Here is a 22,518-nt window from a genome sequence, read left to right as displayed (position 1 = left end):
GTGGCAGACTTCTCGTCGCAGACGGTTCCTGGGTGGGAGAGCCCGTGCGGCTTATCAACGTGTATGCCTCCCCTGAGAAGAATGTCCGACTGGAGGTTCTCCAGGCCCTGCGGGCTCAGCTCGCCACCACTAGGGCAGTAGTGTTGGGTGGTGACTTCAACTGCCCCATTGAGGTGGACTGGTGCAGTTCTGGCACATCCGCCAACCTGGATGTGACGTCTAAGCTGCTGATTGAGATGGAGACAGAGGCATCCTTGCAGGACGTTGTTGGGTCCATCGTGAACGGCTCCGTAAACTATACGTGGAGCCGCCCCGATGGCTCGCTCCGTTCTCGGATAGAGATCATCTTCACTTCAAGAGCAGTCAGAAAGGTGTCGTACTCTATGGTCCCCTGCTTCTTCTCTGACCACAGGGCCATTCGATTTCGGGGGACTCTAGGCCATGGATTCCCACCTGGCCCAGGCTCCTGGAAGTTGAATTGTGACCTGCTGGAGCAGAGGGAGGTCATGGAGGAACTTAGGGACGCGTACCTTGTATGGCGTAATGACAAATGTCTGTTTAACTGCATCAGCGATTGGTGGGAATATGTTAAAGTCGAGTTCCGTTGTTTCTTTCAGACAAAAGGCAGACAACAGGCGTGTGCGAAGAAGTGGAACTTCAGGAAACTGCAGCGCGAGCTGCGGTCCCTGCAGGACCTGCTCCAGTGTGGCTGGGACGTAAGGGAGGAGCTGGAGGAGACCAAAAAGAGCTTGAAAAGCCACTTTGGAACGAAAGACGATTCGCTTGGATTCCTCCTCAAAGTGGAGAACCTGGAGAAGGGTGAGAAGTGTAACTCTTTCTTTTTCAGGAAGCTCCATGCTGGCCACACGCCCCTGACTGCGCTACGAGATGAGACTGGATACATGAGGAGGGGCAAGGAGGAAGTGATGGGGGTCATCTCCGACTTCTACAGCAACCTCTACGCCCCCAAGTCATCCGACCCCGAAGCCTCCGAGAGGTTCCTGTCAGGTATCACTAACGTTGTTGATCCCGCAGGTGCGGCGGCTATGGACGATCCCTTGACGGTGGGGGAGCTGCTCTCTGCTGCTAAATCCTTTAAGCCCGGCAGGACCCCGGGCAGTGACTGTCTCCCGGCCGAGCTCTATGTAGCGCTGGGTGACCTGATCTGTCCAGACCTGTTGGAGGTGTACGAGGAGATGGTGGTGGGGGGCAGAATGCCTCCGTCGTTGAGGTAAGGGATGATCACGATCTTGTATAAGCGGAAGGGGGAGAGATGTGACCTGAAAAACTGGCGTCCCATCTCTCTCCTGAACGTGGACTACAAGATCCTCGTCAAGGTGCTGGCCAACAGGCTGAAATCTGTCATCGGGCAGATCGTCCATCCGGACCAGACCTGCGGCATTCCTGGTCGCAGGATTGCTGACAGCCTTGCCCTTGTGAGAGACACGGTCCATTACATCCAGGACCGTCGTGGCGGCGCCGCCCTGGTCAGTTTGGATCAGGAGAAGGCGTTTGACCGTGTCTCCCACGCATTTATGGGCAGGGCTTTGCGCAGGCTAGGTCTGGGGAAGATGTTTTGCTCTTTTGTTAACGTCATGTATTTTGATATTTACAGCACGGTGTTGGTGAACTGCTGGAAGACTAACCCCTTTTCCATCCTTTCAGGGGTTAGACAAGGCTGCCCTCTTTCACCTCTTCTTTTTGTTTGCGTTATAGAGCTCTTCGCTGAGACTATCCGACAGAATGGAGAGATCAGAGGGATCACCGCACCAGGACCAGATCGCTACGAGGTCAAGTGCTCGCTCTACATGGACGACGTGACCGTCTTCTGCGCTGACCAGCGTTCGGTGACTGCACTCGTCCAGACCTGCGAGGACTTCGGCAGAGCTTCGGGGGCAAAAGTAAACTGCGGGAAGTCGGAAGCCATGCTCTTCGGGGAATGGCACCTGACTTCTTCCGCCCCCTTCCCCTTTACTGTTAAGCTGGACTTAATTCAAATTCTTGGAGTCTGGTTCGGGAAGGAAGGAGCGGCCCTTAAGTCTTGGCAAGACCGACTAGGAAAGATGAACTCTAAGATCGGACTGTGGAGCTCCAGAAAGCTCACTATTGAAGGCAAGGCAATGGTCCTGCGGAGTGAAGTTTTGCCTGTGCTCCAGTATACCGCACAGGCCTGGCCTCCCCATACCACCGTTTGCAAGGCCATCACCCGGACAGAGTTTCGCTTCATCTGGAGCAAAATTGGCAGAGTCAAGACGACTGTGATGTACAAGGAGCCCTGCAAGGGTGGGAAGGGAATACCCGATATCCCCACTCTGCTGAGGGCCTCCTTTGCATGTGTCAGCGTGCAGCGGACTCTTGTTGAAAAGACTGGCTCAGCGGGCAGGTCCATGTTGCTTGTTTCTCATGCCCCTCTGGAGACAGCTGGGCTGGGACAGGTGGGACAGCTCCATCCCTTACAACTGGAACGCTCCCTGGTTCTATGGGGATGTTGTTCGGTTTGTGAGGGAGCACCAGCTGGAAGGACTGAAACCTAGCCTATGGAAGCCGAAGACAATCTACAAGCTCATCCGAGCTAAGGACTTGACTGAGCTGGTTCCGGGACTCCCCGCAGCCACTGCAGAGACAGCTTGGACTAATGTGGCCTCACAGCGGCTTACCAATGGACACAAGGACTTGTCGTGGATGGCCATCAAGGGAGGACTCTCTCTCAGGTCGTTCATGCATGCCCGCAACCTGTGCACAACCCAGTACTGCCCCCGGTGCCCCTATGTGGAGGAAACATCTTTGCACGTGTTTTGGCAGTGCCCCTTTGCATAGGGTCTGTTGGACGCTGTGGAACATGAACTCAGAGACTCTGTACCCAGGAACTGCCTATCGTACCATTCGGTGCTTTACGGTCTGTTCCCTGGGACCCACGACGTGGAGGCCATCCAGGAGGCCTGGCGTCTTATGAACTGTTTTAAGGACGCAGTGTGGCTTGCCAGGAACCGCCTCGTGATCAACAGGGAGAACATGTCCGTCAGGGACTGCCGCAGGTTCATCAAGAGCCTGCTTAAAGACTATTCCATCTTGGACAGCCCGGCCGTCGATGAGGAAGAAGAGGAGTGAAGACCCCTCTCCTTCTCCCATGTCTCCTTGAAGATACAGCCCAGCAGTTTGGCTTTGTGATCCGGCACCTAGATAGCCTCTTCATTACCATATGTTCCTGGATTTAATGTTCTTTTAGCTTATCGGTTTTACTGTTCTGCACCATATTGTTTCCTGATTACCCTGAATTGTCCTATATTTTGGCCTACCAGGCCGTTGTTTAATGTATTGCTTGACCATTTATGTCAGTGTACTTACCGTATATACTCGAGTATAAGCCGACCCGAGTATAAGCCGAGACCCCTAATTTCAACCCAAAATCCCAGGAAAAGTTATTGACTCGAGTATAAGCCTAGGGTGGGAAATACCTCATCCCCCCCTGTCATCATCCAGACCCGTCATTAACATCCTCATCATCATCCCCTTGTCATCATCCCACACATCCCCCCTTCATCATCCCCTTATCATCCCACACATCCCCCCTTCATCATCCCCTTGTCATCATCCCACACATCCCCCCTTCATCATCCCCTTATCATCCCACACATCCCCCCTTCATCATCCCCTTGTAATCATCCCACCCCCCCCCCTTCATCATCCCCACCCCCCTTCATCATCCCCACACCCCCCCTTCATCATCCTCTTCTCATCATTCGCCCTCAGTGGTCTTCAACCTGCGGACCTCCAGAGGTTTCAAAACTACAACTCCCAGCAAGCCCGGGCAGCCATCGGCTGTCCGGGCTTGCTGGGAGTTGTAGTTTTGAAACCTCCGGAGGTCCGCAGGTTGAAGACCACTGCGGCCTTCAACATCATCCAGCCCCCTCTCACCCCCTTTAGTTCTGAGTACTCACCTCCGCTCGGCGCTGGTCCGGTCCTGCAGGGCTGTCCGGAGAGGAGGTGGTCCGGTGGGATAGTGGTTCCGGGCTGCTATCTTCACCGGGGGGGCCTCTTCTCCGCGCTTCCGGCCCGGAATAGAGGCGTTGCCTTGACAATGACGCAGAAGTACGTTGGCAATGAACGCACCTCTGCGTCGTTGTCAAGGCAACGTGACTATTCTGAGGCCGGGCAAGAAGCGCTTAGAAGAGGCCTCCCCGGTGAAGATAGCAGCCCGGAACCAGTATCCCACCGGACCACCTCCTCTCCGGACAGCCCTGCAGGACCGTACCAGCGCCGAGCGGAGGTGAGTACTGTACAGAACTAAAGGGGGTGAGAGGGGGCTGGATGATGTTGAAGGCCGCAGTGGTCTTCAACCTGCGGACCTCCGGAGGTTTCAAAACTACAACTCCCAGCAAGCCCGGACAGCCGATGGCTGCCCGGGCTTGCTGGGAGATGTAGTTTTGAAACCTCTGGAAGTCCGCAGGTTGAAGACCACTGCGGGTGGGGGAGTTCACTCGAGTATAAGCCGAGGGGGGTGTTTTCAGCACGAAAAATCGTGCTGAAAAACTCGGCTTATACTCGAGTATATACGGTACTCGGTTTGCTTAATAAACTTCCTTGAATTTGAAAAAAATTACTCATGTTTCAGGATTTCCCAGGTTGCAGTACATTGAGACCCGGAATCACTAGTCAGGTAATCAAAGGGAGCCTATCCTGTTTCTATTTTGCATCAGCTGTAGGCCTCCTGGTTAGAAAACACTGTGTTTCAATGGGTGGGATGGCTGATGTGTGGGAGGAAGGAAAGTGATCTAAAACTTTCAAGCATGGAACTGTGGGATTTGTAGTTTAGAGAACAAAATTCATCAGGAAATACCCGGTTCTGGCAGGTATGTGCTAAAATCTTCTTAAGGTGTTTAAAAAAGATCAGTTTAAAAAAAATGTATTCTTTTGAAGCATGTGTTGTGAACATTGATGTATGTGGTGGCAGTAAATTCAGGCACCTGGGGTATGAAATTACTTGTGGGGATCAATGTGGGGACACTTGAACTAGGCTGCACTTGTGCACTGGGGCTTTATTGATCACTCATTACAAGCCATACAATAAATTACAATCACACAAAGCATGACAGTACAATACACAGAACAGGTTCCCTAAGCTATACATCGCACAGCATGCTACTCTAACACTCCACTCAATCCTGTAAGAGAAAAGCACCAAAAAGCGACATAACAAACAATACAATCTGTGATTGGGGGAGGGGTAGATAATGATTCATCTGAAGATGTTACTAAAACTGTCACTTCCATAATAGCTATTTGGATTATGTGCAATAAATTGCTCCACATAGGCATTTGTTTGTGCCACCATGAGGTCAATTGGTACATCATAGAAAATCTATAAAAAAAAAAATAAATAAATAAAAAAAAACTCTGAACCCTGAAGTTTCAACTAGTTTTTTCTGCCGCATGGCGTTTTTTTCGGCCAAAAAATGCTGTGGCAAGACGTTAGCTGTAAATCAATGAGAAATCGCTAAATTCTTTATCCACTTGGTGTTTTTCCCTTTGGCGTTTTTTCACTCTTTTTTAGCTCCCTGGCGGTTTTGCAAAGTTGCAGCATGTTGAGCCAATGGCGTTTTTTCCCCCTGAAATCGTGGCGTTTTTCTCCCATAGAAGTCTATGGGAGTGAAAAAAAGGCCAAGAAAAATGACTGTTGGTTTTAGCGGTTTTGCAGGTGGTATTTATTCTTTTTTGGGCGATCCAAAAAAGTGATGGAGATACCTTTTTAATACAATTTCGTAGGGTACCATTATTAAAAAACAAAAATAAAAAAGATACAGTAGTGATGGAAAAAATAGTATCTAACGAAATTTATCTTTTTTATAACAAAATTCTTATTACATTTTTAAAACAGGGATCAATTTATGTGAGCGGGCAGGGCATTAAAAATGTAGCTGACAATAATAAAAATGTAGTGTGTGTGTGTTTTTCACTTTTTTTTCTTTATTTTTTACATTTGTTTAGGTAGTACTACTCAGGGCTGTGGAGTCGGTACATAAATGTTATGACTCCGCAGTTTTTTGTACTTCCGACTCCTCTGTATTAATATGCAAATGTATTTTATACATTCCTTGAAGGAAAGAAAGGCAACATACATGTCATTACCACAGGACTACTGGCTGGGAAGCCAACAGTCTACTGTATTGAACAGTTTGTGTGCTGATCTGCTGCTGAAGATAGGGCAGTGGGAGGATCCAGTAAGGGGCATTTATTATAAAACATGATTTCCCTAGTAGAATCCCATAGTCATGTGTAAAGTTTAGAGGCGTACTCCGCCCCTAGACATCTTATCCCCTATCCAAAGGATAGGGGATAAGATGTCAGATCGCCGGGGTCCCGCTGCTGGGGACCCCTGGGATCGCCGCTGTGCGTAGTTCGCTCTGTGCGTAATGACGGGCGATACAGGGGACGGAGCAGAGTGACGTCATGGCTCCGCTCCTCGTGACATCCACGCCCCCTCCCATAGACTTGTATTGAGGGGATGGGCCGTGACATCACGAGGGGTGGAGCCGTGACGTAACGATGCTCCGGCCCCGTATTGCCCGTCATTACGTGCAGAGCGAACTCGCTCTGTGCAGTAATGATAGAGCGGTGCCGCAGCAGCTAAACCCCGGCGATCTGACATCTTATCCCCTATCCTTTGGATAGGGGATAAGATGTCTAGGGGCGGAGTACCCCTTTAAGCTAGCAATCGAGTTTACAAGTTTTTATAGCCTTAGCTGAATGGCAGCAGTTTTTCCAATGGTTTACAGCTTCAGTCTTGAACTATTGACCCTCCATTCCCTTCACTTATACAAGTGTCTCTAGTCCTGCAAAAAACATATTTACTTAATCCCTTATCAGTCAGAGGCTAGGTTACCCATAGAGTCGCTGTAACAGCAGAACACAACACTAACGAAAGTATTGCCACTCCTAATTGTGCGTTGCGTGCCATATAGTGAAGCACATGAAAAGCATGCTTCTTCACGGTCACTTAACGTGTTCGTTTTGCAGTTATGTGAGGCACTGCATGCATTGGTCTTTATTCTTAAAGTAGAGAAGTCATTAATTATAACTTTTTGTGAATTGGGACATTTAAACTTGCTTTTTTTTATTTCAATCTAAGTTTAGTAGGAGTCGGAGGCGGTGCATTGTTTGCTGACTCCGACTCCAGGTACCGAAAATTTCGTCCGACTCCACAGCCCTGGTACTACTACTCCCATGATTGGAGTAGTAGTACCTGTACTAATTGACAGATTGCCCCGGGTCCCTTGCGATCCTTCTGTATAATTTATAGATGCGGCCGGCCGCTCTTCTATGGTCGCCTGCACTGCCGCCGTATATATACACCTATTCATATTTCCCGCAGAGAGCTGTGATTGGCCAGATTGTTCCAGCACAACTCTCTGTGGGAAATATGAAAAGGTGTATATGTACATCAGTGAAGGGACCATAGAAGAGCGGCCGGCCGCATCTATACATTATACAGGAGGATCACAGCAGGTGTCAGGAGTGACATCCGCTGTGATCTTTCCTTAACTGCAGGTACTACTGATCCCAACATGGAGCACACTCTGCTCCATGCTGGGAGCTGTAGTACCTGCATTAATAGATCACAACAGGTGTCCGAAGTTACACTTACTGCGATCTGTCTATTAATGCTGGTACTACAGCTACCAGCATGGAGCAGAGTGTGCTCCATGTTGGGAGTAGTAGTACCTGCAGTTAAGAACAGATCACAGCAGGTATCACTCTTGACACCCGATGCGATCATCCTATCTATTGCAGAGATTAGAAGCGGCTCCGGCCAGTGATGTCAATAGAACATCACACATTCATATTTCCCACTGAGAGCAGGGATTGGCTGCAATCATCCGGCCAATCCCCACTCTGGGTGGAAAATATGAATGAGCGATGCTCTATTCACATCACTGGCCGGAGTATAGTGCAGAGATGCAAGCGCTGTTTAGAGCCGCTCCGCATATCTGCAATATTATGGACGATTGCACCCAGGGCGATATGTCTATTAGTACAGGTACTACTACTCCCATCATGGAAAAGTCTGTTCCATGCTGGGAGTTTTAGTACTACCTAAAAAAATTTAAGATAAAAAGTGAAACACACACTTTATTAAAAATTTATAAAAATTTTGTTATAAAAAATATACATTTCATTAAATACATTTTGTTTCCATAACTACGGCATCCTTTTATTATTTATTTTTTTTGGTACCCAACAAATTATGGGTACCAAAAAAACGCTAAAGGGGCCAAATATGCAATTTCCACTCAAATGAAAAAAACGCCATAAAAAACGCAAGAAAAAAACGCCAAACACAGGAATATACTGTGCGTTTTTTCTGGCAATTTTCTAGCTACAACACTAATTCCCCCCACACTAACAATGTACAAAGTACAAAAAGGGATGGGGGTGATAGTAGTGCCAATAGGTGACTCCGCCCTGCTGATGGCACCCTGGATGATGATCTGGCATTGAAAGGGTTGAAAATGGTGATCTGGCAGTGAAGGTGTTGGTGGGGAACTCTGTCAGACTGCCAGGCTGCTCTCCTCTGGTCTTTGCAACTATCTTGACACACAGGAGGGTGGCGATCTGGCATTAAAGGGGTTAATGGGGCTTTTAATTAACACTCTGGGGCACTCCAAGATACTGCCCAGCTGCTTCCTACAGAGGCTCCTTCCCTAATCACTTCACTTACAGCAGTGACGTGATGGAAAAGGAGAGAAGGAGGAGTCAAGACTCCTAGGCTGACGTGTCATTCCTATTAGTCTGTCATAGAACTGATAGGCCAATAGCGCGGTAGCTGGCCAGGGACTGCTGCGTTTGGTCCCTGGCTGTCCCCAGTCAATGCTAGGCTGTGTTGCACAGCCAGGTTCACAGAACTGTCATGGCATGTTGCGCTGTGACAGTTCAGAAATATCATATGGTTATACTTAATGGTGTGGCAAGTCAGCCTTCTTTTACCAAATACCTGTACATGATTTTGCAGGAAGGGGTTAAGGTTATGGCTAATCAGTATATGTATGTATATATATATATATATTATTATATATCTTCCTATTTACTACATGATCAAATGAAAATAAATAACCGATATAACTAACCTGAGCACTTTCATCTTTTCCAGCCATGAGCGCCCATTCATATGGCTGTTTGGATTTCTGATCATGAAGTCGCAGGTCTCCTCCTGCATCAATGAGTTTACTTATAATCCACTGGTCACAGGAAAATGCTGCAGCATGGACTGGAGTACTCCAATCTAGACATCGGCTGCAAGCAAACAAAACATTTCTACTTGTAGATTTAGAAAAGCAGTCACAGCAAATAAGGATGGGAAAATGATAAATTATAGACTGTGTTCTGTAGATTGAATGTGGATCAAAAGTAGAAAACTGTAAAAACAATTACTTAAATAGGCACTCTCATTTGAGCAAACTTTGCACAGATCAATAGTGCAAGAGAATATGAGAAACTTTGCAATAAATCGTATTAGACAAAAATGCTTCTTTCTCCTGTTATTAAAGGGGTACTCCCATGGAAAACTTTTATTTTTTTTTTAACCTCTTAAGGACCCAGCCATTTTACACCTTAGGACCCGGCCATTTTTTGCACATCTGACCACTGTCACTTTAAACATTAATAACTCTGGAATGCTTTTAGTTATCATTCTGATTCCGAGATTGTTTTTTCGTGACATATTCTACTTTAACATAGTGGTAAAATCTTGTGGTAACTTGCACCCTTTCATGGTGAAAAATCCCAAAATTTGATGAAAAATTTGAAAATTTTGCATTTTTCTAACTTTGAAGCTCTCTGCTTGTAAGGAAAATGGATATTCCAAATAAAAAAAAAAATTTATTCACATATACAATATGTCTACTTTATATTTGCATCATAAAATTGATGAGTTTTTACTTTTGGAAGACACCAGAGGGCTTCAAAGTTCAGCAGCAATTTTCCAATTTTTCACAAAATTTTCAAACTCCCTATTTTTCAGGGACCAGTTCAGGTTTGAAGTGCATTTGAAGGGTCTTCATCTTAGAAATACCCCACAAATGACCCCATTATAAAAACTACACCCCCCAAAGTATTCAAAATGACATTCAGTCAGCATTTTAACCCTTTAGGTGTTTCACAGGAATAGCAGCAAAGTGAAGGAGAAAATTCACAATCTTCATTTTTTACACTCGCATGTTCTTGTAGATCCAATTTTTTAATGTTTACAAGGGGTAAAAGGAGAAAATGTATACTTATATTTGTAGCCCAATTTCTCTCGAGTAAGCACATACCTCATATGTCTATGTAAATTGTTCGGCGGGCGGAGTAGAGGGCTCAGAAGGGAAGGAGCGACAAGGGGATTTTGGAGAGTACACTTTTCTGAAATGGTTTTTGGGGGGCATGTTGCATTTAGGAAGCCCCTATGGTGCCAGAACAGCTAAAAAAAAACACATGCCATACCATTTTGGAAACTAGACCCCTTGAGGAACGTAACAAGGAATTAAGTGAGCCTTAATACCCCACAGGGGTTTCACGACTTTTGCATATGTAAAAAAAATATTATTTTTTTTCACTAAAATGTGTGTTTCCCCCCCAAAATTTCTCATTTTTGCAAGGGTTAATAGCAGAAAAGACCCCCCCAAATTTGTAACCCCATCTCTTCCGAGTATGGAGGTACCCCATAAGTGGACCTGAAGTGCACTATGGGCGAACTACAATGCTCAGAAGAGAAGGAGTAATATTTGGCTTTTTGAGAGCAAATTTTGCTCGGGGGGCATGTCACATTTAGGAAGCCCCTATGGTGCCAGAACAGCAAGAAAAACCCACATGGCATACCATTTTGGAAACTAGACCCCTTGAGGAACGTATCAAGGAATTAAGTGAGCCTTAATACCCCACAGGGGTTTCACGACTTTTGCATATGTAAAAAAAATATTATTATTTTTCACTAAAATGTGTGTTTCCCCCCAAATTTCACATTTTTGCAAGGGTTAATAGCAGAAAAGACCCCCCAAAATTTGTAACCCCATCTCTTCCGAGTATGGAGGTACCCCATAAGTGGACCTGAAGTGCACTATGGGCGAACTACAATGCTCAGAAGAGAAGGAGTAATATTTGGCTTTTTGAGAGCAAATTTTGCTCGGGGGGCATGTTGCATTTAGGAAGCCCCTATGGTGCCAGGACAGCAAGGAAAACCCACATGGCATACCCTTTTGGAAACTAGACCCCTTGAGGAACGTAACAAGGAGTTAAGTGAGCCTTAATACCCCACAGGGGTTTCATGACTTTTGCATATGTAAAAAAAAAAATTTTTTTTTCACTAAAATGTGTGTTTCCCCCCAAATTTCACATTTTTGCAAGGGTTAATAGCAGAAAAAAACCCCCAAAATTTGTAACCCCATCTCTTCCGAGTATGGAGGTACCCCATAAGTGGACCTGAAGTGCACTATGGGCGAACTACAATGCTCAGAAGAGAAGGAGTAATATTTGGCTTTTTGAGAGCAAATTTTGCTCGGGGGGCATGTCGCATTTAGGAAGCCCCTATGGTGCCAGGACAGCAAGAAAAACCCACATGGCATACCATTTTGGAAACTAGACCCCTTGAGGAACGTAACAAGGAATTAAGTGAGCCTTAATACCCCACAGGGGTTTCACGACTTTTGCATATGTAAAATTTTTTTCTTTTTTTATTTACCAAAATGTGTGTTCCCCCCCAAATTTCAAATTTTTGCAAGGGTTAATAGCAGAAAAGACCCCCCAAAATTTGTAACCCCATCTCTTCTGAGTATGGAGGTACCCCATAAGTGGACCTGAAGTGTACTGCAGGGGTGCTACAATGCTCAGAAGAGAAGGCGTCACATTTGCAAACTTTGCTGAAATGGGGGGGACATGTCGCATTTAGGAAGCCCCTATGGTGCCAGGACAGCAAAAAAAAACACATGGCATACTATTTTGGAAACTAGACCCCTTGAGGAACGTAACAAGGGTTAAAGTAAGCGTTAATACCCCATAGGGGGTTTCACGACTTTTGCATATGTTAAAAAAACATTTTTTTTTTTCACTAAAATGTGTTTTTTTTCCAAAATTTTACATTTTTACAAGGGTTAACAGCAGAAAAGACGCCCCAAAATTTGTAAATACATTTTTTTGGAGTAAGGACATACCTTAATTTCTGATGATTTTCGCTCCGTGGGTGCACAGCAGGTCTTGGAGTGGGAGGTCAGTCAGGGGCCTTGAGCTTATTATAGCAGCCAGGATGTGGGACCCCCCCCCCCCCCCCCTCAAGGAGCGTTAATGGGGGGGGAGCACTGAGCCCTAAAATAGGTGAACACTATGGGGAACAACGGGCCATAACTGGGGTAGACAGGTGGGGTACAGAGGCCCGTAATATGGGGTACAGTGGGCCAGAAAACTATAAATCATAAAATAATAAAACAGGATATATTCCCAGAATGATGACCCAGAGCATAGCCAAAACAAAAAAAAAATATGCCCGCCCCAAACCCTACGCTCTGAATCATCATTCTGGGAATGTGATGTGTGTGGCCGTCCCTAACCTGTTGCCTCAAATACGCACCAGCTCAGGTGGAGAGAGAGCGCTGCGCATTTGAGGCAACATAAAAAGTCCCCGATGATTGTGACTCAGTGACCTATGACCCATTTCTGAAAAAACACCCCCAGAGGTCTTATCAGGATTTTTTTCAGATTTTTTGGGCAATTTAGTGATTTATGGGGTTAACAATTTTGAATGTACTCTGGACTTGGTACATTGGTCAAATTATGGAAAATTAAAATGAAAAGGGAAAATTTAGTGATCCATGGAAGTGTGATACTCCCTGAAGCAGCCTATGCAGAGGCCCGGATGATCGGGGCAAGTGTCGCACTGATACGTGGTGTCCTTCCGTCTCCCCTTCCTGCGACACACTCTGCATTTTTTCTGGGATCGTCCCATCTTTCCAGTGGGGGGGATCACACCTGGAAAGTGCTGGCCTGGGACGATCCTAGCGCCTACAACTCAAGACCCTTGGGAAGTCCGGCCTGCTCTTTCCCGGTCAGCAAAGATCAGGAACCTTAGGACTTCTTCTTGGTACTGGAGGAATGTCCCTGTGTTGCCAGCGTACTGGGATAGTACAAAAGCGTTGTACATGGCAACCTGTACCATGTAGACCGCAACTTTTTTGTACCATGCCCGTGTTTTCCGCATGGCATTACATGGCTTGAGGACTTGATCTGAGAGATCAACTCCCCCCATATACCGATTGTAGTCCAGAATACAATCGGGCTTGAGGACCGGTCCCACGGTACCTCACACAGGGACAGGGGTGCTGCCATTCCCATGAATAGTGGTGAGTATAAGGACATCCCTCTTATCCTTATACCGGACCAACAACAGGTTATCATGGGTGAGGGCACGGGACTCACCCTTGGGGATAGGCGTCTTTACAAAATTTAGAGGGAGGCCTCTCTGGATCTTTCGCACGGTCCCACAAGCGGACGTGGATCTGGCGGCAAGGGATGTGAAGAGAGGGATGCTGGTATAAAAGTTATCCACGTACACGTGGAAACCCTTATCCAGCAATGGGTGCATAAGATCCCAAACGATTTTCCCGCTAACACCCAGAGTGGGGGGACATTCTGGGGGTTCAATACGGGAATCTCGTCCCTCATACACTCTAAACTTGTAAGTGTACCCGGAGGTACTCTCACAAAGTTTATAGAGCTTCACGCCATACCGTGCCCGCTTCGAGGGAATGTACTGGCCGAAGCTGAGTCTCCCCTTAAAACTGATGAGAGACTCATCAACCGAGAGGTCCCTGAGCGGTACGTAGGCCTCCAAAAATTTGGCCCCAAAGTGATCGATGACCGGCCTCACTTTGTAAAGCCGGTCATGGGCGGGATCACCTCGGGGCGGACATGCCTCATTATCTGCATAATGCAGGCATTTCCGAATTGCCTCGTACCGCTTCCGTGTCATCGCCATACTGTACAGAGGGGTCTGGTAGAGGACGTCCCCGCTCCAGTAATGACGGACACTTGGTTTTTTGTCCAGGCCCATATGCAGCGTGAGGCCCCAAAATGTCCTCATTTCCGCTGCATCAATGGCGCGCCATTCATTGGACCTGGCCAAAAAGGAATCGGGGTTTTGGGCAATGAACTGCTGGGCGTACAAGTTCGTTTGCTCCACCATTAGATTGACCAGGCTGTCACTGAAAAAAAACTTTAAAAAGTCCAGATCAGTGAACCCAGCCGTGTCAATCTGGATTCCTGAGTCGCCAACATACTCAGGAATCCGTGGCTGATAACCCTCTGGGGGGCTCCAGACAGGATCACCGGAAGGGGGTTCCGGTGCACTTGTCTGGGGGGCCGGACTCCTATTACGAGCAACATTGCCACCCGTACTAGTGTCGGCCACTGGGTCACTCTCATGGGGGGTGCGTGGCCTCGCCTGGCGGCGTCTCCGCCGCCGTACAGGGGACTCATCATCACTACTAGATGATGAGGAGGGCGATGAAGAACACAAAAATGTTGGATCTTTATCGTCCTCACTGGCAGATTCGGAGTCGGAGGCTAAAAAAGCGTAAGCCTCCGCTACCGAAAATGCCCGGCGGGCCATCGCCTTTTTTCTACGGTGGCGGGACGGTGGCGGGGTGGGTGTGTGTGCGGGGGGGGAGGGGGTTGGGGCAGGGAAGTATGTAGTGCTTGGTGTAACTGTAACAGAAAAAAAAAAGCTGCCGCCAAAAAAAAAAAAAAGTGGTGGCACAAGCAGCGCCCTGAACCCCTAATAGGGCCCGGGGTCACACAGATCAGGTGACGGCGGACCCTTGGGGACCTATTAGGGGGTCAGGAGGGGGGGGTTACTTTTTTTTATTTTATTTTTTTAACTTTTACTTTCTCTTTTGTTATACTGTTTTACCCTACCTTTCCCTGCAACAAGCTGACCCTGATCTAGGGGCTCCTCTTCTTTCTGGGGGGGCTCTGGCACTCCGAGGGGGGGATCCAGGTCCTCTTCACACAGCTCTGCCCGCTGACTGAACTCAGCAAGCGGGCAAAGCTGCGTGAGGGGACCGTTAACCCCTCCTCTGCTGCACTGCTATTGGCCGACGATCGCCGGCCAATAGCAGCGTTGCTGGGGCGGTGACAGTATTGTCACCGCTCCCCAGCAACAGGAGGTGATTGGCGGTGTATCCTACACCGCTGATCACCTTCCTTTTCCGGGTCGTCGGGTCACAAGTGACCCGAAAAACCGGAATCGTCGCAGATCGCGGACGTGAATTCGTTCGCGATCTGCGCCGATCGCCGACGTGCGGGGGTCCCGGGACCCCCCTAGGCATTTGCACGGCATGCCTACTGAACGATATCAGTAGGCATGCCGTTCCGATCTCCGCCCGTCGAGCGGCGGAGACCGGAAAACGCCAGGGCGTATGGATACGCCCTGGGTCCTTAAGGCCCAGGGTGTGAGGGCGTATCCATACGCCCTGGGTCCTTAAGAGGTTAAATCAATGGGTGCCAGAAAGTTAAACAGATTTGTAAATTACTTCTATTAAAAAATCTTAATCCTTCCAGTACTTATTAGCTGCTGAATACTACAGAGGAAATGGTTTTCTTTTTGGAACACAGAGTTCTCTGCTAATATCATGACCACAGTGCTCTCTGCTGACATCTCTGTCCATTTTAAGAACTGTCCAGAGTAGAAGAAAATCCCCATAGCAAACATATGCTGCTCTGGACAGTTCCTAAAATGGACAGAGATGTCAGCAGAGAGCACTGTGGTCACAGGGATGTGGAATTCCTATCGGCCGACGCCCGGGACTAGCAGTTTTGGGCGCCGGGCAGGTGAAGTTGTCCGGCCCTTAGCCCGGCTTCGGGCAAGCAGGGCCGGACCTGACAAGTGCGGTGGCGATCTGCGGTCTGTATGGAGAGGGCTCACGACTCCTGCCCGCTCCATACTCTGCAGCCTGTGTCCTCCGAAACAGAGCAGGGGAGATGAGAAACTGTCTACAGTATTTGTCTTCTCTCCCCTGCTCTGCAGACGTGCGGGGGGAGATGAGGGGGCGTGGCTTCTTGCTCCCCGTGCAGACCTGCGTCCTCTGCCTTCACTCCTCCCAGCTGTAGCTTCGGAGAGCTGAGGGGAGGAGGCACGTCTGCATGGGGAGATGCTTGCGGTGCTCTGCAGTATGTATGGAGCGGGCTTGGGATTCCTACCCGCTCCATACTCTGCAGCCCCCGGCTGTTCTCAGTAGCCGGGGGCCGCCGCTAATAGCCAGCATGCGGCGACCGCCGCGGCTGGCTATTAACCCTTTAGATCGTCGCTGTCAAAGCTGACAGCGGCGTCTAAAGGGACATGTGAATGCTCCCTGGTGGGCTAGTGGGATGGATCGCCTCCCCCGCAGGGCGATCGCAGGGGGGCGATCCACTATAGAGGTAGCCGGAGGGCTTACCTCTGTTCCCTGCAGTCCCACTCTGTCATTGATAGAGCCTGGCTGGACTAGGCTCTATCAATGGATCACAGAGCACACAGATTAATAGAGTTCAATAGAAGTCTATAAATCTGTCTGTGGAATCTAATGATTCCTCCTATAAGTGTAATAAAGTGTAAAAAAAAAATTAAAAAAGTTTTAATAAAAGTTTGAAAGACACGTTAACCCAGTGGTCTTCAAACTGTGCCCCTCCAGATGTTACAAAACTACAATTCCCAGCATGCCAGGACAGCCGTTGGCTGTCCGGGCATGCTGGGAGTTGTAGTTTTGCAACATCTGGAGGGCCACAGTTTGAAGACCGCTGCATTAACCCCTGCATTTTACTACAAGGGGTTAATTATATGCCGACACGTTCTCTGGCTGCTCAGCTCTGCATTTTACTATAAGGGGTTAATTATATGCCGACACGTTCTCTGGCTGCTCAGCTCTGCATTTTACTATAAGGGGTTATTATATGCTAGCACACTCTCGACTGCTCCGCTCGGTGCATTACAGTAAGGGGTTATAAAAAAAAGAAAAAAAAAAAAAAAGGTTATTCTATGCACTCATTCCCTCCACGCATACGGTCAGATAGTTATGCCGAGCACACGATTCATTTTCTATGCATACTGTCATGTAGTTGTTGGTGTTCACGCTCTTATAATTTATTCCTCATACACGGTCATATAGTGGGTCTGTGCAGGCTCAAAAAAAATAAATAAATACATTTTCTTTGTTCCTATAATTATTCTACGCATACGACCATATAATTGTTCCTTGCACACGCCCCCTTAATTTGCTCCATCTATATGATTATATATGTATATAAACGTACACGTTTTAGTTTATTCACGGTTTACGACACGGCCCTCCTGATCATAAGGAGGGTGTTTCATGTGTTTGTCAATGCACATGCACTTGTAGCATTGGTGCAGTTCAGGCGCATGTAGTATGGGCGCTGGTAATTCTGTACATGCACTCATGGTATTTGTACGATTCATGCGCTCGCGCACGTTGATTATGCTCATGGCATTTTTTCTGTTTACTCGTTCGTAGCATTTGTGCCTTACACACGCTTGTGGGATTTAGGCCTTACAGGTGCTTGTGGGATTCATGCCTTACACGCTTGTAGAATTCATACTGTACACACGCTTGTGGAGTTTATACCGTACACACGCTTGTTGGTTTCATGTTGTACACATGCTTGTTGGGTTTATACTGTACACACGGTTGTAGTGTGCTGTACACATGGTTGTAGCACTTGTGCCGTGCACACGCTTGTAGTGTTTGTGCTGTATACAAGTCTGTACATGCTTGTAGGATTCATGCTGTACACACACTTGTAGGGTTTATACTGTACACACGCTTTCACATGCTTGTTGGATTTATACTATACACACGCTTGTAGGATTTATGCTGTACGCACGCTTGTAGGGTTTATACTGTTCACACGCTTGTACACGCTTGTTGGATTTATACTGTACACACGCTTGTTGGATTTATACTGTACACACCTGTAGGATTTATGCTGTACGCACGCTGGTAGGGTTTATACTGTACACACGCTTGTTGGATTTATACTGTACACATGCTTGTTGGATTTATACTGTACACACACTTGTAGGATTTATGCTGTACACACGGTGGTAGCGTTTATACTGTACACTCGTTTTTTGGATTTATACTGTACACGCTTGTAGGATTTATGCTGTACACTCGCTCATAGGATTCATACTGTACAAACGCTTGCACACACTCGTAGGATTCATACTATGCACGCGTTTGTTGGATTTAAACTGTGCACGCTGGTACGTGCGTGTGGGATTTGTGCTGCATGCTTGCTTGTAGGATATATTTTGTGCACGCACTCGTGGGGTTCATAATGTACACACGCTTGTAGGATTTATACTGTACACAGGCTTGTAGGATCATCCTGCACATGTGCTTGTAGGATTTATTCTGCACACGCGCTCGTAGGATTCGTACTGTACACACGCTCGTAGGAATTATACTGTACACATGCTTGCAGGATTTATACTGTACACACGCTTGTAGGATTTATATTGTACACACGCTCGTAGGGTTTTGTACTGTACACGCTTGTAGGATTTGTTCAGTACATGCCCTTGTAGCATATATACTGTATGCTCGCTTGTAGGAATTATGATGTACACACGCTCGTAGGAGTTACACTGCACACGCGCTCGTAGGATTCGTACTGTACACACGCTCGTAGGAATTATACTGTACACATGCTTGCAGGATTTATACTGTACACACGCTTGTAGGATTTATATTGTACACACGCTCGTAGGGTTTTGTACTGTACACGCTCGTAGGATTTGTTCAGTACATGCCCTTGTAGCATATATACTGTATGCTCGCTTGTAGGAATTATGATGTACACACGCTCGTAGGAGTTACACTGTACACACGCTCATAGGGTTTTGTACTGTACACACGCTTGTAGGATTTATACTGTGCAGTGTACACACGCTCATAGGGTTTGTACTGTTCACACGCTTGTAGGGTTTATACAGTACACGCTTGTAGGATACGTACTGTGCACTCGCTTGTAGGATTTATACACGCTCGTAGGATGTATGCTGTACACGCGCTTGTAGGGTTTATACTGTACACGCGCTCGTAGGGTTTATACCATACATGTGCTCGTAGGATCTATACAGTACATGCGCTCGTAGGATTTATACAGTACACGCGCTCGTAGGATTTGTGCTGTACACGGGCTCGTAGGATCTGTGCTGCACACTCCCTCGTAGTAATTATACTGTATAGGCTCGTAGGGTTGTATTGTACATGTGCTCATGAGAACCATGCTGTTCCTGTGCTCGTGGCATACGTCTTGTACATGCGCTTGCGGTGCTTGTGCGGCTCTTGCGCTGGTAGCGTTTGTGCCACACACGTGCTCGTACAGCACATGTAGTGTTGTTCTGTGCATGGGTACGTGGTCATAGAATTACTGCATGCATGTATTGTTTATCGGTTGTCGTTGGCCATACGCACATGCAGTTTGGTTGTGCATTTGCGCATATAGTTGGCCTGAGTATAGGTTCATCAAGTTTGTTGGTAGAGTCACTCATAGCTGTTAGACGGCACAGTTCTATACATATGCACATAGTTGTTCCGTACATATCTGTGTATAGTGGGGCCGGGCTTACGTATATAGTTTGTTCTGGGCGTTAGTGTACGCGCATTTAATTAATTCGGTCTATACGCTCAGGGTTTCTGTGCATACTCTCATATAGTCTGTCCTGTGCATATGTTCATCCAGTTGGTTTGGACAGTTGCCCAGTTTGTTAGAGGCCATATAGTTTTGTGCATACGCTCCTATAACCTGTTCTGGATGTTCGCTTACGTAGTTTGTTCTGTGCATGTAGTTCGCTTATGCATACAGGTCATTCGGTGAACACGTGCAGTGGTTCGGTCATACGTCCATATAGTTCTTTCTCTGCACACGTGCATACAATTTGATCGGTGCATACGCTCACATAATTGTTAGGTGCTCACATAGTGTGTTCCGTACATACCAACATATAGTTTGTTCCCCGCATGTTCACATAGTTCGTTTGTGCATATGCCCATATAGCTTGTTCTTTACGGTCATAGACTCATGCTGTGCATACGGGCACACAGTTCGTTCTCGGCATGCTCACTTAGTTCTATGCATATGCGCATAGTGGTTTCGGCATACGCTTACTTAGTCCATGCAGACGCACTCATAGTTTGTTCTGGCATACGTTCACTCAGTTAGTCCTGTGCATACGCGCAAATAGTTTGTTCTGTGCTTACGCTTATGTAGTTGCCAAGCGCACATGCTCAAAAAGTCTTGAGCATTCACTTACTTAGTCTGTTCCATGGACTTGCTCTGGTAATCGGTTTAAGTTGTTCAGTGTTTCTGCTAGTAGTTACTGTGATGTACATATTTTATAGTTTGGTGCAGACACTCGCTTGTGTAGTTCATTCCAGCTCACGTTCATATAGTTTGTGCGGCACAGGCTCTCATATAGTTTGGTCGGTGTATACGGTCAAGGTGTCTGGTTTGGACATGTGGTCTGGGTGTTATTGATGTACACATGGTCTGGTTGGTTTGCCGGGCCCACGTTCAGTGTCATGTGCAGCATATGTGCCAAGGAGTTATGCTTGGTATATGCTTACGGTATTCATACTCGGTACATGTTCATATGCATTCGGCACATACGTTACTTTGGTTGAGGTTTTCAATTTCGGATTGACCAGTCATGTCTTCAGGTCGGTCCAGATACAACCTGTCACACCTTCAGGTTGGTGACAGTGTCATCACATACGTTGTGTTTAGGTAGCAGTTAGGTTAGGCTACAGGTGTATAGCTTTATTTTCGGATGCCACGTATATACGTCAATCATGGTTACGACCTGTCGCGGCTTGGCGGTGATACTTTTAGTTTTATAGTTAATTGAGTTTTCACACCTGTCACGTCTACAGGTCGGTTCAGTTACTACTCGACACGGCTTTGGGTTATGTGTTTTCACAAGTTCATTTAGCATCGGGGTCATGCATATAGCTTTGTTTCAGTTGAAGTTTTGGCTGTCTTAGCTTCAGATTGATCATTATTTTGGTTATACATTGGTTGAGTGTCATGATCAGGCTTGCCGCATGAGTGGTGTCATCACCTGTCACGTCCACAGGTAGGTTACAGTTACAACCTAACACTGTTTTAGGTTGACGACTAGGTAGTTATGTTTTATGTACATATGCACTTGGGATTATGCATACGGTCAGGGTTTGGTTTGTAGCAAGTACTTGGAGGAGCCTACACACACACTTTACTTTCCTACTTGGTTTTATTGGGTTTTTGACACTCTTCATCTAGCACGATTAAGTTATACCTAGCGGTGGTTCAGCTCCACATCTCATTGGCACATTCCAACTTGGCCTCCTTGTTTCATTCGTTACGGTTAAAGCGGTGCTGAAAGGTGCGCTAAGGATCAAAGCCTTCTTCCCGTCAGCCTTTGTCGGCCGACTCGTTCAGACAGGTAGTAGATGTTCTAGACAGGACCCCCGTTCAGCTACAAAGATAGTCTGTGTTGGAAAGCAGCTTTGTTTCTGGGTTACTATGGCTTCCTCAGACCTGGTGAGTTCTCTAGTAAAACGTAAAATTATATTTGTTGGAGACTGAGCCAACTGAAATGGAATTCCGATCACTATTAGCTTGAGTTGAGCGCTACCAAAACATCTTTACCCGGGCAAGTCGTTACCATCTGCTGCTTTTCCACATTTCATTTCATAGGTAGTGCCCGGTTAGTCTGCTACGTGACCTGTTGTTCACACGCCAGGGAGCCAGTAGGTCGCAGCCGTTATTGTTATTCTGAGGTTTTGCTCTCACCACTCCGCAATTCGTTAAAGTACGCATTTTAGTGATAGGCTTTGGGGGGGCGACTCGGCTGTGATATCTGGACACCCCCTTCGCATCAGGTGCCTCCTCATCAGCATCATGTCAGGGGATGCCAGCCAGTGTGATTCGTAATTTGAGTTGCTGAAATCTAGCTCATACATGCACCCATCCCCTATCCAAAGTCTGGAAGGTCCCATGCTTTCCAGTTTCTGGTTCTGTAATGTTGTCTTATTTCATAAAGCGTTTTTGTTTCAATTATTGAAGTTTTGCCCACTATTTTATTCAGGTGTACCTACACGCGGCAGTATAGGGCACAACTCAGACTGCCTGTTAGTTAGTATATCAGTGGTTAGGCTGTTAGGTAGGTACGCTACGCATTTGAGCCACCGATCACAAGTGTGAAGGCTAACGCAGTTAGCCTGTATTTGTGAGAGGGGGCGGGGTTAATCACTATAAGAACCCGCGGTGCCCCTAGCACAGTACGCCGCGGGTTCTTCACGTCCCCCCCAACCCCCCCCCCCCTCTTTTAAAATTCATTCAATCTCTTAGGAGTCTTTTTCTATCTAAGGTATGCCCTCTATTTTATTCAGGTGTACCTACACGCGGCAGTATATGGCACAACTCAGACTGCCTGTTAGTTAGTATATCAGTGGT

The 22,518-nt window shown here is 47.0% G+C and overlaps 2 protein-coding genes across 23 annotated transcripts in view; one reads left to right on the top strand and one right to left on the bottom strand.

Moving 5' to 3' along the window:
• Positions 1–2,277, top strand: part of LOC130355950 (uncharacterized) — a 133,969-nt gene extending 131,692 nt beyond the window's left edge. The window contains exon 2 of the mRNA XM_056556878.1: positions 618–2,277. Within this exon, the coding sequence (XP_056412853.1) occupies positions 618–1,235 (618 nt within the window). The 3' untranslated portion in view covers positions 1,236–2,277. The remainder of the gene's footprint in view (positions 1–617) is intronic.
• The window catches only part of TEX14 (testis expressed 14, intercellular bridge forming factor), a 536,718-nt gene that overhangs the window by 370,326 nt on the left and 143,874 nt on the right, over positions 1–22,518 (bottom strand). For 14 of the 22 annotated variants that reach the window (XR_008888708.1, XM_056556863.1, XM_056556851.1 and 11 more), the window contains one exon: positions 9,123–9,309. Coding sequence is in view for 21 of the 22 variants with exons in the window: in XM_056556863.1 (XP_056412838.1) it covers positions 9,123–9,309 (187 nt within the window). In the remaining variant the exon portion in view is untranslated. The remainder of the gene's footprint in view (positions 1–9,122; positions 9,310–22,518) is intronic. The other 8 variants (XM_056556855.1, XM_056556859.1, XM_056556866.1 and 5 more) reach the window with 1 other exon arrangement.

The sequence above is a fragment of the Hyla sarda genome, chromosome 2, assembly GCF_029499605.1.
Source record: "Hyla sarda isolate aHylSar1 chromosome 2, aHylSar1.hap1, whole genome shotgun sequence".
In the NCBI taxonomy this organism is placed as follows: Eukaryota; Metazoa; Chordata; class Amphibia; order Anura; family Hylidae; genus Hyla; species Hyla sarda.
This window is presented reverse-complemented; position numbering and strand designations above follow the sequence as displayed.